Source organism: Narcine bancroftii, chromosome 1 (assembly GCF_036971445.1).
Source record: "Narcine bancroftii isolate sNarBan1 chromosome 1, sNarBan1.hap1, whole genome shotgun sequence".
NCBI lineage: Eukaryota > Metazoa > Chordata > Chondrichthyes > Torpediniformes > Narcinidae > Narcine > Narcine bancroftii.
The window spans coordinates 223732442-223746586 of NC_091469.1; the positions used below are offsets into that span (position 1 = coordinate 223732442).

The following is a 14145-nucleotide window of genomic DNA, read 5'->3' on the forward strand; positions in this document are numbered from 1 at the left end:
GGAAGCTATTTGAGCATCAACTTTGATATCCATGGGAAAGCCGCCTTGAAATCCGGGATGCCTCTTTCACCTGCCAATAGTTTCGTTTTCATCTGAATGGCAACTGTAGATCCAACCTGATTTTGTTCTCTTCAACTAAGAACCCATTCCTTCAAGGTAGACTCTAACTGGGGCCATGACATGCACATTTTTGTGAATTCTCAAGCTCATCTTTCTCTTTCCTTCATTCACGAATGGACGAGTCGCCAACCTTTTTACTCTCTTGTTGCCGCTCTGTTGCCAGTTTCTTCTGCTCTCGTAACTACTTTCAAGTTGAAGTTAGCAGTCTAAGATTTGCATTTGATTCCTTGCATTGTCAAAACCACTCAAGATCTCAGAAAGTAATATATGCAGAGGGTCTTTTATATGAATTTTTGAATTATGGCTGATTAGACTACATATAGTAATAGCAATACAGGCTGATAATGTTATCTGCACATGATTCACTGTTTTCTTTGTGACTTTTATAGGACATATTAAGGTGCTGGACAAAAGCGACTAATTCTACATGCGTGTGCGCAATACAAGAACATTTTTACACAATTTGATTTTCTGCACGTTATATGCATGTGCACTCTATACAAGCGAAAATATGATACACAACTGAGCAGAGGGATTAAAATCTATTGTTTTCTTTTTAAACTTTATTTATTTGTTCAAAAAACAAATAATATGACATATGCAGCAATTAAACATGAATGTTAAAATCTATTGTTTATTCTTTATCAGCACATTGATGAAGAAGCCACACAACCATTGTGATCCTGGTCTGAATCCTAGGAAAAAAGATGAATGCAGGTAATGTCAATGAATGTGTGATACTACATGCATTTAAAGGCTGAAGAAGTCCACCTGGAGGCAATCATCATTCTCTGCCACAGAAACTGTGGCGACAGTGTATTAAGGTTTGGATTTTATACTTGGCATACAAAACAATCCCTGATTTTGGGGTACAATTTTTAAGGTTCAAATACAGTCTTATATACCAACATATACAATACTTATTGTTTGTTGCTCAGAATTAGTGTTCATGACTTCATAGCACTTTTGAACAAGTTGGTATAGAAGACAAGAATTAGTAGATGGAGAAGAGTTTGTGGAGAAAACCCAAAGTAATGATTACAGTAATACTACAGGACAATACTATTGCAGTATATTTCTGATTATCCAAAACCCACTTTATTGAAATTACCAGTAATCTGCGAAAACTTTCGGCAATGACATGACATCACAAGTTGAAATTTTTTTTTTTACCTGTCATGCTCAAGTGGGACTGAGGTGCCGTTAGCACCATTTTGAATCCAACAGAGCTCTCGTGTACTCAAGGTAAGAATTAAACTTTATTTCATGCTTGAAAATCTTTCTCCTGTTCTTTGTTGTTTTAACTGCTGATACTGTACAAGCATTATGCTGATGCTACTGGCCTGTGATCAGAGTGGGGACCTTGGGCACCTGGGAATCAGCATCAGGATCCCCTGCACGTAGGTGGACTGGTTCAACACTGGAGTCAGAGATCAAAGCTTCAGGAGCTCCGGTAAGTAGGTAGTCATGGTCCGGGTTAGAGTTGGCAGCCGTGGCGTCATGAGCTCCAGTTGACGGCTGTGGCATTGGAAGCTCTGTTGAGTCGTTGGCCAGGACCAGAGTTTGTGTCGGCGGGAGCTCGGTCGGGTCAGCATCTGGGGTTCGGGTCGGAGGTTGTGATGGGAGCTCTGGTGAGTCGGCGGCCATGGCATTGGGAACTCTGGTGAGTCGGCAGCTGGGGCATCGGGAGCTCCAGTGAGTTGGCATCCGGAGTCAGTTTTTGTGTCAGCGGGAGCTCCGTTGGGTTGGTAGTTTGGGGCTAACATTCACGTCGGCAGGCTTCGTCGGATCGGCGGCCGGGGCTAGAGTTCGGGTCAGCAGCCAGGGCTAGGGCTGGAGTTTCCTGGGCAGGTTCCACGACGGTGGTAGGGAGGTGTCAGGGATCCGAGCGAAGACCTCAAGCTCCCGGGCAGGTTCAGCAATGGTAGTGGGGTGGCTTCAGGATCAGCCACGGCTGATATCAGTATTATATGCTGCTTAAAATGGGCTGTAGATCAGATATCCAGAAAATGCAGTTAACTGATACATGTCCAGTCAAGAGAGTTTCGGATAATTGTAATTCTACAATTAAGATTTTTTACTAAGAATTGGTAAGACATGCAAAAATCTTGAAGATGCACTGAATTCTGCTTTAGGTTTATGAACTGCTATCAAAGTAAAATAAAATGAAAATCTACTTAACTACACACATGCTCCCTGGCATTTAAAATGAAGCACCATATCTTGATGCAGATTTCAATATGAAACTTTGACCATTTCTTTGCCTCCGCAGATGCTGCTTAGCTTCTCCAGCATTTTTTTACTTGAATATCAACACTTGCGGTCTCACATATGCCTTAAGCAATTTTTACCACTTAAATTATATACGACTTAAAAATCAAAAGAATTAATATTTCAAAATAAAGGCTTTAAAATTAAACTTAATATACATGATATTTCAGATTCTACTTTAATCCCATGAATGTCTGAGTTTACTTAGCACTCCATGATTAAAATTTAATAGTTTTATTTTTACTTTTCAATGACTTCTTCAATAGGACTTGCTGCTCAGTTAACCAAAGACAATACACCCTGCTGAGAGTCAAGGGCTTCTTTGAATTCTGATTTCACATTCAGAAAAGGGCATCTTCTTGCCATAGAAGACCACAAAATCATTGTGGGGAAACTCTTTTCCCCAACGTGAAATCCACTATTATTTAATCACTGCAATAAATTCAAGGTGAATTATTGGCTATCCCAATATGTAGCTGCAGCTTTGGATGCCACAAAGACAATGTAACAATGAGAAAGAATGTAGCAGAGAGACAATAAACTATTGCTAAAAGCACGAAGGCTTAAGCAGATTGTTTAATCAGACATAATTTCCACTGATGTTCACCCCAAAGACATAACAAGAACTTTTCAAAGAAAAAGGGAATTTAACAAATACAGAAGTGCAGAAATCAAAATCAATTAGGATGGATATGGGTCTTATACAAGTCAATATTGACTATCAACTACTCTCTTACACTAATCCCTTTCTATTCTTCTTTTCCCCACTTTTCATCAATTCACCCAAATTCTATCACTCAATGTTGACAGGTTTTTGAGAACAATTAGAATATAAAACATGCATAGAACATACAACCTTACAGCACATTATAGGCTCTTCAGACATGATGTGCTGACCAATATAAACCTACTCCACGATAAATTCTGAATTTAAAAATTTTTAAATTTCAACATGTAGCACGGCAACAGGCCATTTCAGCCCATATGTCCACGCAAACCAATTTACACCCCGGTACATTTTGAACGATGGGAGGAAACTCATACAGACACAGGGAGAATGTACAACTCTTAGACAGGGCTGATTTTGAACCCTGGTCCCAATTGCTGGTGCTGTATTGCGTTAACTGCTACACTGACCGTGCCCTGCCCTTCCTTCCATCAGTCATTTACCCAAGTGTCTTTCAAATTTATTTTATCCACCTCCACCATTACTCCCAGCAGTGCAGTCCTGGCACCCACCACTCAAAAAAAAACCTGCACATCTTTATAAGGAAAGGTGAAAGCAAAACACCCAAAGGAAACCCATGTGAGTGGCACAGCTAGTGTTACGGTCTGCTTCAAATTGTGCACTCTCACTTTGACCAGAAGCAGAATTGGGAACTTAAAACAAACTACACAAATTAAAATGCAAGTTTGAAGCTACAAATGTGATGTAAGAATATTTGAAATGTTGTTCACATTTCAAAAGGGAACACAATAGACAGATCGCCATGTACAACAGGGGCTAGTCAAATTACACTTGAATCACATTATCTAAAGCCATATAGGAATATGACCATCAATGCATTATCTTGTTCATCCACTGCACTCTATTTGAAAGGTAGAGGGCATATACCCAATGGTATGAATTTTGAGCAGCAGATAATACAAGTTAAAATTCTATAATATTGCAACAAACTTGAAGTGGTTGCTACCAGAGACAATTTTGCTTTCCATCAAGGAAAGACATTTCAAGAGTACCACCATAAGCTTTCTGAATGTCTGGAGTCTGTGGACTGGGCAACATTCAAGGATTCTGCAGCAGATCTGTATAAATATGTGTGTGTGGACAAACAAGACAGAACAACAATCCAAGTGTATTCTAATCAGAAGCCATGGACAAACCAAGAGATCTGTAAACTCCTGGTTAAAGCCAAAACTGTGCATTTAGGACAGGAGATTCAGAAATATACAGAAAGATAGGAAGAATCTCCAGAAGCATATTACCAATGCAAAGAGACAATTCAGTTCCAAGCTAGAGTGTCAGACACTTGACTGCTATGGCAGACCTGCACAATATTGTATCCATCAAGATGAAACAAGGCAGCATCATTAACTATGATAAATCACTTCCAGACAAACTCAAAGCCTTTGAACTTGCCTTAAAAGGGAAAATAATGAAGACCCCCACAGCCCTAATGACTCTGGGCTCCCAGTTTCTGAAGGAGACATGAACAGAACCTACAGAAAGGGCAAATGTCCAGCTACATCCTTAAAACATGTGAGAACCAAATGGCTGGAGTTTTTGCAGACATCTTCAACTTCTCACTACAACATTATTTATAAAAATATATCTATTATTCCATTAATTGGCTGGTGGCCTGACTCTACAATGAAGTGTTTTCAGAGGTTGGTTTTGGAGTGAATCAACTCCCATCTTAGGAAGAACATGAACCCACTTTAATTCACCAGTAGTCACAATGGGTCAATGGCAGATGCTATTTTGCTGATCTAGTCCTTCACAGAGGACCACATCTTCATTAATGAGAGCAATAGTCACATTTGTCTCTGGATTAAAGAGTCACTGTTCCATAGGGTCATCTCCTCTGCTCCTCCTTAAATAGGGAGGGAGGGGCTGTTCTCTCTGTTGTCTTATGCCCTGCGCCAGTCCTCCGCTTCCCTAGAGTCTACAACCACTCAAGGCTGCTGCCAGAACAGGCGCCGCAATCTTCAGCTCAGACCTTGCAGTTGCAGAAAACATTATCAACAGACCATTCAAAGCCTCTATGGAGCTATCGGAAGTTGGACTGGGGATCAGGACTCTGAAGGTGAACTATGTCTCTGCTCCCCATTCTTCCGTTATGGCAGATCCGGCTGCACCACTATTTTTTTTTAAATCAAGGGAGAAGATACGGTTGCCATACAGCAAGTGGGATAAAATTTAGCAGAATTAACATCATTATTGAGTAAGATATCTTTTCAACTATCACCATAAATTGTATTAGAATCATTTTATTGTCCTCACACTGGCAGTAAAAGGTGACAAAAACCACTAATATCATTTGCTGAGATGCAAAGGATATTTTCTGCTATGCAAATATAGTTTAGAAATTTCTGCAAAATTTTAGTCTTCTGTAGCAGGAAACCTCTAGTGTTAGTAGGCATCTCCTCCCTCCAGAAACGAAATGCAGCATATTCGATAGGGAACTGTTGGCGCTGTACCTAGCTATCAGACACTTCTGCTATTTTTTTTGGAAAGCAGGGACTTCACTGTTTTTACTGACCACAAACCGCTAACGTTTGCCTTCGCAAAGGCATCAGATCCCTGGTCAGCCTGCTAGCAACACCACATATCTTGCTTATCCGAGTTTTCACCTCCAGTAAGAGTAAGGTGGTGGCAGATGCCCTGTCCCATTCCTCCATTCAAGCAGTACTTGCCCCCTCTCCAGATGTAGACTACATGGTGTTCACCAAAATTCAGCACCAGGATGAAAAACTCCCGCTTATGGAATTGCTGTCACGAGCCTTCAACTCGAGGATGTAGCCTTTGGGGCACAAGGTACCACTCTCCTATGCTATGTTTCCACAGGTCAGCCTCGCCCTATTGTCCCTGCTGCATGGAGACTTTGCATTTTCAATGCCATTTATGGACTGTCCCACCCATCAATTTGAGCGACGGTCTGCCTGATAGCTAGCACATTTGTATGGCATGGACTCAAAAGGCAGGTCACCTACTGGACAAAGATATGCACAAATTGCCAATCTAAAAAATTGCAAAGGCACGTGAAGGTGCCGCTTCAGCCTTTCCAGCCATCGCAGCGCAGATTCGACCACTTGCATGTCAACAATGTCAGCCCACCTCCAGCGTCACAAGGGCTTAAGTACTTGTTAACGGTCATCGACAGATTCACTAGGTGGCCAGAGACAGTTCCTATGATGGACTCATCAACCGATTCATGCAGTAAAACTTTTATTTCTGCCTGGGTATCTCAGTTTGGCCTACCCACACGTGTCACCTCTGACAGAGGCCCACAGTTTATCTCTACACTCTGGGATGTTTTGTCTTGACTGCTGGGAATGCAGCTCCACCACTTGTCAGCCTAACACCTGCAGTTGAATGGCCTGGTGGAGCAGTTCCATAGGCACATGAAGACTGTACTGATGCCCCGCCTCCATGGACCTGATTGGGCAGATGAGCTGCCATGGATCCTCCTGGGAATAATAACAGTACACAAGGAGGATCGTCACTCATCAGCTGAGTTGGTTTATGGAGCCCTGCTCATTGTACTTGGGGAGTTCATGCCCACAGCATGCGGACAGGAGATGCTACCCACTGAAGTCTTAGGCAGAACGCGGAAGCGGCTTGGAAAATTGGCCCAGTTTTCATGTCAAGGCATGGAACAATTACACCATTCGTTCCAAAGGAACTCTGGGACTGTGAGTGTATGTGTGTGTAGAAGTGCACATGGGCCACTATTACAGAGGTTGTATGAGGGCCCCTTCAGAGTGTTACAAAACAATTGTAAAACTTGTGTACTGGACATTGGGGGGCATCCAAGACATTTACCACTGACCAACTAAAGCCCGCTCATTTCGACCTAGATCAGCCCTTGCCATGACTTCTGATGCAAAGGTGTGGACGACCGCCAAAGAGTGGTGGACAGTGATGGCACACGAGGTTTAGCCTATCACCAATTCTGAGGCCGGGGGATGCATGTGGTGTTTCACCATAGGCTTAATCAAACCGGCTTGGCAGGTTCCAAGTGATGCCAAGATATCACAATGAGAAGATGTCATTTGGAACGTGCAGGGTTGCTACACTACCATTGAGCAAGCCTTCATTACATGTTGTAAACATTGATAATCTATTTCAGTGATTCAAGTGCAGCAAGACCACATCATTTCAATACATGTACCCGGACCAAAACACTTACCTCAAGGCAAAGCAAGAGGTATTGTGGGAGAATCTTAAAATTGTAATTACAGAATACAAAAGTTGTAAATATGGAGTACCAGTCTTCAAAGTGAGAGGACCATATGATGGCATGGGGAGATGAAATTTAATTTTAAATGTAAAATTATGCAGTGGTCAGTGCTAGGCCTGCAACTGGAACAGAGGTGAGCAGAGTGCCGCAGTGGTCAGTGCTAGGCCTGCAACTGGAACAGTGTGTATCATATCTAAAGATTTGGACAGATACATGGATAAGATAGATTTAGAACAATATTATATGGGCCAAATGCAGGCAGGTGGGATAGTGTGGGTGGGAAGTTTTGGTTAGTGTGGGCAAAGTGGCCCAAAGGGCCCGTTTCCATATCTTGTGACACTGTTTGATGATGACGCTGAATGAAGTGAAAAAAGCAAATTGGGCAGAGAATGCAAAGTCATCAGAGATATAGATAGGTGAAGTAATTACCTAGGTGGAGAGGATCTGGCACATGGAATACAACATATGAATGCAAGGTCATCCACTTTGGAAGAAAAAAAATATAGATCAGATTATTTTAATTGTGAAAGATTGCAGCATGTTGTTCTGCAGAGGGAACTGAGAGTACTTGTGTATAAATTGCAAATGGTTGATTGCCAGTGCAACAGATAATAAAAACAAATGGAATGTTAGATGGATTGAATTTAAGAGCACGAGAGCTCTACACAACTGTACAGTGTACTTTGAGGCTATACCTGGTAAACTGTGTGCAATTTTGCTCTCTTTAATTAATGCTTTGGAGGCAATGCAGAAGAGGTTCAAGATTTTTTTTAAATATCATGAGCTCTGTGTCTCTGCCCCCTGCTCTGTGCATTCACAGCTCTGGTAGCACTACCATTTTTTTCCCACCATTCTGAAAGTGAGGGCATTAACCTATGACTACTCTCTGGAATTCAGAAAAATGAGAAGGAATTTTATAGAAACATTAAATGATAAAAAGGATAGATAAGTTAGGGGCATGAATTTCTTTGTATTGGGAGGCAATTTCTTTGTATTAGGAAATGCTGCCCCAAGATTTGAGAGAGTAGAATTAGTATTGAGACAAGGAGAAATTGCTTTTTCCAGAGTAGTCAATCTGTGGAATTTTCTACTCAAGGAAGTTCAGAGGCTGCCTAATTAAATATATTTAAGACATGGAGTTTGATGGATTTTTGCTTAGTAGGGGAATTAAAGGTTTATGGTAAACGAAGCTATCCACAGCCAGATCAGCCACAATCTTATTAAAATGTCAGAACAGGCTCAATGGGGCTGAAATATGATAGCTGCCTCCAAAAACATGCATAAGGCCACTTTCAATTTTACCTGGTTAACTCCCTAAAATGAACTCTCACTATGAGAGTTTGCAGGATTTATGTGGCATTAAAACAGGAACTTGGGCCTAATTTGTCCACACCAAGATGCTTTTATAATCTAGTCCTATTATCTTATATTTGGCCCGTATCCCTTTCAGCCTTTCTTATTCATGCATCTGTTTAAATAGATTTTAATCTTTGCAATTGTACCCACCTCATCACTTCCTCTGACAGCTCACTCCATTTACCCATCACCATATGTGAATAAAGTACTTCTCCGGTCCCCTTGAAATCTTCCCCATCACCTTAAAGCCATTCCCTCAGATACATTTTAACGTATTCTTCCCCAAATTAATATTATTGTTGGTCAACATTTCCTGTTTATTGTAAATGGTTGCTGTTTAGAACTTGCCAATATTTGTTCCTCCCTCATACTGCTTGGAGATCCATAGTACATTTTAAAAAATGTAAATTCCCTTTCGCTCCAGTTTAACCCACATGGCTTCATTTGTTAATTTTTCCATCAAGTCATTTCGATAATTGTATGACATAGCTGCAGCTAACCAACCTGGATATTTTTACCTCCTTATTTCACTTTTGCTGAAAATGCTTTGGACCAGGAAGAGAACTGTATTTCAGTAATGACCAAGATAATTGCCACATACATGAGTTTAATTCAAATTTCAGTATTTCTTGCATTAAAAACACTACTAAATTACTTGCTTCTATAGAAACAATTTGCTAGAGGAACTCAGCAGTTCAAGGACCAGTGGGAGAAAAAGGGTCAATACTTCAGGCCGAGACTCCTTTTCTCCTTCATCACATTCTTTTCCAACATTTATTTCATTTGCTTTCCAGACTCATTTAAAACCCATACCTTTAACATTCTATTTTGGCTTGCTTGCTTCTGAAACTACTATCAGGTTCACATGTCTATCAAAATAGCACAATAAACTTCTCCATATGGATGCAGATCCCAGACCCAAAACATGTAACCCATTTGTTTTACACAAATGCCCTTCCAATAAACCAGATCTAATTACCTAGAAAATCCATAGTTGTCTCTCCTTTAATCTTCCAGCCATTCACTCATTCATGTGCACTTTCCTACATCTGTACTCACTGGCACATGGAACAGACAATAATCTGGAGATTCTAACTTTGAGATCCAGCTTTATAATCTCATCCATTACATCCTATTTGCAGAGTACTATGGCCCTTTCTACCAATCATGTACACCAACCTGAACCAATGGTACTACACCACCCATTTCAATGTCCTGCAATAGTTCAGTGATTTTTAAATACTGGTGCTCAGGAGTTAATTTACGATTTTGGAATCACATCTGTGATCAGAAATTCTTAGTCCTCATGCCTCCACTCTAAGTAAACTACCAAATTTCTTATCACTACTTTTCTCTCCCAATTATGGCTTGGCTCCGTATGCTTTCCTCCAAAGAATTCTCACTTTCTCCAGAATTCAGTGGCAAATACCCGAAGAGAATGTACTTGAAGAGCAGCTGCATTGTGTGGTTCATCTACTCTCTCTGCCTGCAGATTCTTAATCCGTAGGATGAATAGCTCCCAAGACATTTATTCCAGGCAACTCTGAGCTGTACCTGCTCATGGCAATTGTGCTTAATGCTACACAAGATTTAAAATGCAAGACCTTTGGTTTTTATTTGACACTTCCTCAATACTTAGTCATCCAGAATACAAGGAGCTTTCTTGATTTCCCACGTAGCATCAAGTGAGTGGGAAATCAAGTCCCCGCCAAGACTCTATTTGATGGTACAGGTGCCTAACAGGATCGTCAGGATTGGACACCTGCCGTTAGGATGCTAGGAGGCATGCAGTCCAGAGTTTCAGTCTCACCTGGATCCACCCCAGCAACATTGTTAGGCACAATGGAGAGCTCCTAGGGCTTCCAGGTTTTTTGTATTTACTGATCTTGCATCAGGATTACTAATTCCAATAGGCAATGGTAGCATCACTAATTTAAATGCCTTAAAAGCTTGTCAGATTCAGCAATATTTTTTGTTGACTTTGCTTAAATGTAGACAGTTCAAAAGTTTGTCAGTCCTACTCGAATAAAAGCCCATCTGTTACAGCAATGCACTGTACTAATTTCTTTAGCTTAATTAGATTTAAATGCATATATCTTTGGATTCTCTGCTCTACTGCTGACAGCACTACAGTCACCCTGATCACTGACTCAAACAAAAAAGTTCCCGTTCCCTGCTTCCTATCATCCACAAGCGGAGTAAAATGTTTAAACACACCATATTAAATGTGGGGACGCACAAAAGTCTGTAAATACTGGAATCAGGAGCAGAAAATCTGCTGGAGAAGCTGAGCAGGTCCAAGTGGCATCAGTGTAAGAAAAATCATTCACCATTCTTTTTCACCTACTGCTTTCTTCCAGATTGTTTCCTGCTCTTGGTAAAATGTAGTTTTGTACTGTCTACTTCCTAGTTTTGTTCAATATTTCATTTTTAATGTTTGTAACAATTTTAAATATTATTTAAAGTAAGGAACTGACACACTACGAATCCACTTAAAAGCACCAACTTTTCTAGATTTGTGAAAAATTGTATTTTTATATGGTGTGGATGATAGAAAGCAGGGAACGGGAACTTTTTTGTTTGAGTCAGTGATTAGGGTTACTGTAGTGCTGTTAGCAGTAGAGCAGAGAATCCAAAGATGTATGCATTTAAATCAAAATAGAAATTTGTAAATCAAAACAGAAATCACTGCTGTCAAACACTTGTCAGGTTTGCTTTCAAACTTGCTATTTTCCTTTTACATTCTTAGAAAAGCAGCCGTACAAGGCTCCTGGAGAGGAGATAACTTGTTATCAAATAGGTCGATTCAGATTGGAAAATATTTCAGAATTAGGTTTATTATAATCGCAAAATTTGTTTTTCAAGTCGATTAAATTAAATCTAAATTGGAGGTTTAGATTTTTTTTTTTAAAAATCACCAAAACTCGCCAAAATTTTGATGTTTAGAAAATGAGGAAGTGTGAGCCTACTGGAACATACAGGATCAACTCTTGCTGACTGTGGTAACAGAAGAATTGGGAACCTACACTCAGCTCCTCAAATCAAAAGTCATGAATTTGCATCCATGTCCTGAGAGTCTTGCTACTGGGAAGGCTGGGAGCAAATCGGCACTCCACTTACCAGACTCAAGTATTTGACAATAATTTCTAATGATAGAATTGAGCCATTTAATGACCATAAGATGTTAGTAAAATATTTAAGCTCATTTATTCAAAATAGCAAGTTCTCCTTACCCCTTGTAGTCCTTGGAATTTTATTGTTGGTTGAGAGACAGATGAATTCTGAAAAGAAAGCACAATAATTAAGCTAAAATAAAAAATTAAAATAACTGCAATAATCAATTTTAATTTACTTACACATTTTGCTTTTGCAAGCAGTTAACTATTTAAAGTTTCACTTAAAATATATTTTCCCAATTAATTTCAATTTCAAGTCAATATATTACATTGACAATTTGCATTTCTAGCCATACAATTAATATTAGCAAAAGAGAATACTTCATGGGAGTTAGTATAAATTTAACACCAAACTACACCTTGACAGAACAGTTATGTATGCAAGGAGAAGTGTAGGCAAAAGAATAGGGAGTGTAGAAGAGTTTGAAGAATATTGGGACAGAAACTGAATTATCCAGCTGACAAAAATATCGTGCAAAATCCTATCTTCACAGTGGAATTTTAATGTAGTGTTATAAATCCAGAGGACACCAAAACCCAGCAGCAATAGAAATTCACCAAGACAAATGGTCACTTAAACAAAAGTTACTTTTAATTATCTTTAAACATGAAAACAGGATCAAACTTTAACTTATTACTATCAACTTAACCCCATTCTAATCCTAAGCATGTGTATGTAATGTGTGTGTAAGTTCAGAAAAATTCTTTGATTTACAGTCTAATCTCACTTCTCATTCCTCTAAGTTCACTGGTTGCAGGTAATTCTTATACTATGCACAGAATTTAACATTTATGAAGTTCACCAGGCTTTGGTGCTTGAAAAGTAAATGGCGACCGGTCAGAAAGGTTCTTGTCAGTTTTCAGACAGATTTTTTGCTCGTTGAACACCCATAACCGATCCCTTTTGATCAGCCACCTCAGTGTCTTGCTGTAGAAACTTGCCCCATCAAGGTTTTCCAGATGATAACCTCTTTCTTTCAGGTCACCACAGAGTTCCTTTTTGTTTCCCTTTTTTCAAATGAAACCTTATGCAGCCAGTCCTCTCTTCTTGTATGGACCACAAGGGCTTTGACCAAGCTGAACTAAGAACGTACAACCCATCTTCAAAATGGGTTTTTCCACAAGCTTGCCAGCTTGTCCTGTTCCAGTCCCAGCTGCTGCTGCTGAACTGTTGAACTGAATTCTCTCTCTCTAAACAAAAACACCTGCCACAATTCATCTCCTTTAAAACATACCTATATACAATAATACAATATGTCACAGTAGAATTATGAATCACATGTATAGAACTGCTGGTGTTTAACTAACCAAAAATTCTGCCTGTGCAAATTTAAGGAATCTGCATCCACAGAGTAATTTAACTGCACACATGGACTGCCAAAATGATTGCAAGTGGTGTATTACAGGAATTGGTAATAGGCCTCTTGCTGTTTGTGATACGTAGTAAAGGTTAGGAAGAGACTGCCAGAAGCAAAATTAGGATGTTTAAAGATGGCACAAAAGTTGGTGGTTTAGAAAAGGAGAAAGTTTGTCTAAGGCTACAGCAAGATATAGATCAGATGGAAACTTGGACAGTGCTAGCAATTGCAAGTTAACCCCAAGTATAAGATGAAGCATGTCGAGAAGTCAAGAGTAGAACATGTATAGCAAATGATTGAATGCAAAAGAATGTTTTTTTTAATTTAATACAATCTGTAACAATATTTACACAAACTTTGCACGTATATTGCGACTTTTCCATTTTCTCCCAACTCCCCTCCCTTCCACCCCCCCCCCCCATAACTATAAAGAGAAGAAACAACAAAACTGAAAGAGAAAACAAAATAACAAAAGGGAGCATGTCATTTAAATATTGTGATTGTGTGATTCATTTTTTCCTTACATATACTATTTCTCATTAAGAGCTGGAGGCCTGAGGTTGCGGTTACCAATTAATTTTAGACATGGGTCCCAATTTTTTTTCCATATTGTGCATAATTGTCTCTCAAGTTAGAAGTGCTTTTCTCTAATGGAATACATTTGCTCATTTCTGTGCAGCACCATTGTATTTTCAGGGGTGTTTCCATTTTCTAGTTGCCACTAATGCAATCTTGATAAATCGTTTTCGGAATCTATTTCAATTTAATTTGAACTCTGTCTTTTATATTGCTTAACAGAATTTTTTGGGGTTTTTTGGTATCTTGTTTCTGGTAATTTGATCTAGCAATGAATTTAAATCCTCCCAAGAGGGTTTCACTTTTGCACATGTCCAAACTGAA

The 14145-nt window shown here is 39.6% G+C and overlaps 1 protein-coding gene across 2 annotated transcripts in view; it reads right to left on the reverse strand.

Moving 5' to 3' along the window:
* ell2 (elongation factor for RNA polymerase II 2) overlaps window positions 1–14145 on the reverse strand; it is a 130920-nt gene that overhangs the window by 87385 nt on the left and 29390 nt on the right. For both annotated transcript variants that reach the window (XM_069891901.1, XM_069891910.1), the window contains exon 2: window positions 11945–11992. In XM_069891901.1, coding sequence (XP_069748002.1) covers window positions 11945–11992 — 48 coding nt within the window. The remainder of the gene's footprint in view (window positions 1–11944; window positions 11993–14145) is intronic.